The sequence below is a fragment of the Aegilops tauschii genome, chromosome 2 (assembly GCF_002575655.3).
Source record: "Aegilops tauschii subsp. strangulata cultivar AL8/78 chromosome 2, Aet v6.0, whole genome shotgun sequence".
In the NCBI taxonomy this organism is placed as follows: domain Eukaryota; kingdom Viridiplantae; phylum Streptophyta; class Magnoliopsida; order Poales; family Poaceae; genus Aegilops; species Aegilops tauschii.
Window position 1 is genome coordinate 275015444 of NC_053036.3, and position 2991 is coordinate 275018434.

Here is a 2991-nt window from a genome sequence, read left to right on the forward strand (position 1 = left end):
CTTTGCTTTTCCTGTTGCAGTACTTAGTAAATTTCTAACTACTATTAGCACGATGTTGTTAGTACTGAATGTTGTCCTTGGCTGAAACTTAGTCTTTTTAGTGTTCTTCTAAAACTAAAAAGTGACTTTTAGTTTGATAGTACTACCGTACATGTCTAAGCTGTACTGAGCGTCCAAGGCTACTATTTGTTGTTGTCCTTAGTTAGTCTGCCACTGTTTTTTTTTGTGAAAATATCCATGCGTGATTTTGTTGCTCCATTACTAGTGCTGCGTGGCAGCCATCAAGTTTCAACTTCAACCTACTTCAACTTGAAATGATGGATCAACAAAATAGGAAGCTAGCATACTTGTTGAATGACATAAGCAAACGATGTACTTGATAGACGTAGGCAAACTTGTTCAAACCCTGACACACATAACATAAGGTAGCTGGTTCAACATAACGAAAGCAAACTACAAATCTGAAACAACAAGATTACGGACAAGCAGAAGCGCGAGCAACACGAAGGCAAACTTTCATGCATCTTCATCCTGCGAAGTTGCAGTGGTAGTAGGGGTCAGCCTCCTGCTCTTTTGAAATATCCCAACCTGTCACGATGTTGTCGATTGTCTTCCATGACTTGTACATGGTGTACGCATCTATTCCTGCATACTCGATGAGGTTGTCTGGCAGCGGGCTGTTCCCCCACAGTTTGTGGTCTTCCTTCTTCTCCATCTTCTTCTTCATGCCTTTGTAGAGTGGGTGGATGACGCCGCCTGCAACATCGGCCAAGGAGTCGTAGTATTTGCTGGTGGTTAGATCTTTCCACTTGCGCTGCATGTCGATGAAGTTGTTGGGGTTGATCTCCAAACCAGACTTGTCCAGCATCCGCTTGTCACCTCCAATGCTGAAACCGACAAATGTGTACAATTTCTCCTCCTGCAGGAACTGTTTGAGGCGCTTGGGCCTGCAAGGGGGAGACACATATTGAAGATTAGTGTTCTTTTTTGAAGATTTAATTCTTCTGCTTTTTGGTTTTACAAGTGATAATCCATGAGGTAGATGCTTATATAGTATAAGTCATGGATGAATGTAGTTCAGAAACTAGTACACAAAGTCCTGAAATTAAAGTCAACTACACCATGTTATTTTTCTTTTTTGCTATCTTCAATGCTTCACCAAATGCTTCACCAAATTGAAGAATCATTTTACCAGAGTCAATGATATATGTGCTGCTTGATTCAAGTTTAGTTTTCTTTTTTTGTTGAATAAAAGACCTATACCAGTGCTTGATACATCTTTGTGCATCAATTCTATATCAAGTTCAGAAATTAATTTGAGCAACATGTGTATCAAGATATGACCTATACCACTTCACCAAACATCTTTTAATACATCAATTCTATAAACTATACTAGTGCATCAAGATCAGAATCTATGCTAGTACATCAAGTTCAGAAATTAATTTGGTGCATCAAGTTCAGAATTCTATAAACATTTTTTAGATGCTAATCGAGTGCATCAGTTTCAGATGCTAATCTGGTGAAACAATCCACTTCACAGTTTCAGAAATGCATGTAACTTGAAAAACATGTACTCGTGCATCCACTTCACAAACTATAGTAGTTCATCTAGTTGGGAAACAAGTTTAATGAAGTTTTTAGGGAGTAGTACTAGTACAATAGATGAATGAACAGTAGTATGGGTTACCATTTTGTGGCCGCTGCGATGTGGTACACCAAGCAGGGTTCCTCGACGCACAATTGCAGGACTGCTGCCATCTGTGGAGGTTCATCTTCGCTGGTGTACTCCACGTCAACTCTGATGAAGCTCAGGTACAAGCCACCGCCCTTCATCCTGAGTATGCTCATCATCTCGTCGGCCTTGCCTGGTTCGCTAGTGCAGATGATCTCTAGCGTCTCCTTGCCATGGAGCTCAACCCCTATGAGAGTTCTCGTGTACTCGCGCTTCTCGCCGGGGACGTGAACGTCGACGAGGTTGCTGCTCTTGTCCGACGTCTCGCCATGATAACGCTTGGCGGACGGTTCCTTCACCATCGCCTTCCTTCAGCGACTGTGGGCTTGGGAGAGAGAAGTTTGTGGTTTGTGTGAAGTGGAGATGGAAGCGGCAATGGTGGTTCTGTGAATGAGGCGGAGATGGAAGACAATGGGGTATTTTGCAGTGCGTCGACGGGGATGTGTGGGAGGCGGTTCGTCGGGGGCGTGGGTGTAGTGGTCGTGGGGGTCGCCGTTTGCAGTCCCTTGTGGCAACCGCCCAGTGGGTGGCGCGGGTGGTGGCCTGGAAGAACTAACCGTCCAAGCCAAGCGTTTTTACTGTCACACTGAGTAGTCTTGTCAAGCTGTACTTATGATCTCCTTATCCCACTTGCACGTCTCCTGGGTGGTGATGATGGCATTTTGCACTGTTTAGGTGACGTATGCTTTGTGATGTTTTTTCGTGTGGATGTTAAGTATTGTTTTTCCACTGAAGTCTTAGACACTAGTTTATCTCAAAACATTTTTCAGTGCCCTCGGAGTTGTTGCTCAAAACTAGTACTTATTTTATTTTCATTTGTACCAACCTAAGTTAGGCCTTTATAGTTTTTGTATTCTCATTTTAGTGCACTTATGGTTTAGTGCTGTGTGAACTGAATTGTAATTTCATACAGCGTACGGTTTTGAAATTTGGTGTCACAGTGGTGTGAGTGGCCTGACTGATCCTACTTTTTTAGTACTGATGTCATATGTATGTTTGAACTGAGTTTTTTTGGGGGGGAGGGGGGAATTGAGATTATTTACGACCAAATCGTTCATTGAGGTGTGGACAGATTTTATATAAATAAGAAATTTAGCATAATTGACAAAGAAAATCTATATGAACTTGTTGCATTTTAGTAGTTGAACTTGTCGGATTTTATATAAATAAGAAATTTAGCATAATTGACAAACATTATCTATTTGAACTTGTTGCATTTTAGTAGTTGAACTTGTATAAATAAGAAATTTAGCATA

At 41.6% G+C, this 2991-nt stretch overlaps 1 protein-coding gene across 1 annotated transcript; it reads right to left on the minus strand.

The window, feature by feature from the left end:
• Positions 1-526: 526 nt before the first annotated feature.
• On the minus strand, positions 527-2037 carry LOC109754424 (uncharacterized). The gene is made up of 2 exons (XM_020313333.1): positions 1691-2037; positions 527-947 (listed from the first exon to the last, which is right to left on the minus strand). The coding sequence occupies exons 1-2, from the start codon at positions 2035-2037 to the stop codon at positions 527-529; spliced, it is 768 nt and encodes a 255-aa protein (XP_020168922.1).
• Positions 2038-2991: the final 954 nt, after the last annotated feature.

What these genes read in the sequence shown, in the direction of transcription:
- LOC109754424 (XM_020313333.1), bottom strand. Translation starts at nt 2,037, where the DNA reads ATGGTGAAGGAACCGTCCGCCAAGCGTTATCATGGCGAGACGTCGGAC. An exon ending in ATCGCAGCGGCCACAAAATG is followed by an intron (nt 948 to 1,690) that starts GTAACCCATACT and finishes TCCCCCTTGCAG; the next exon opens with GCCCAAGCGCCTCAAACAGT.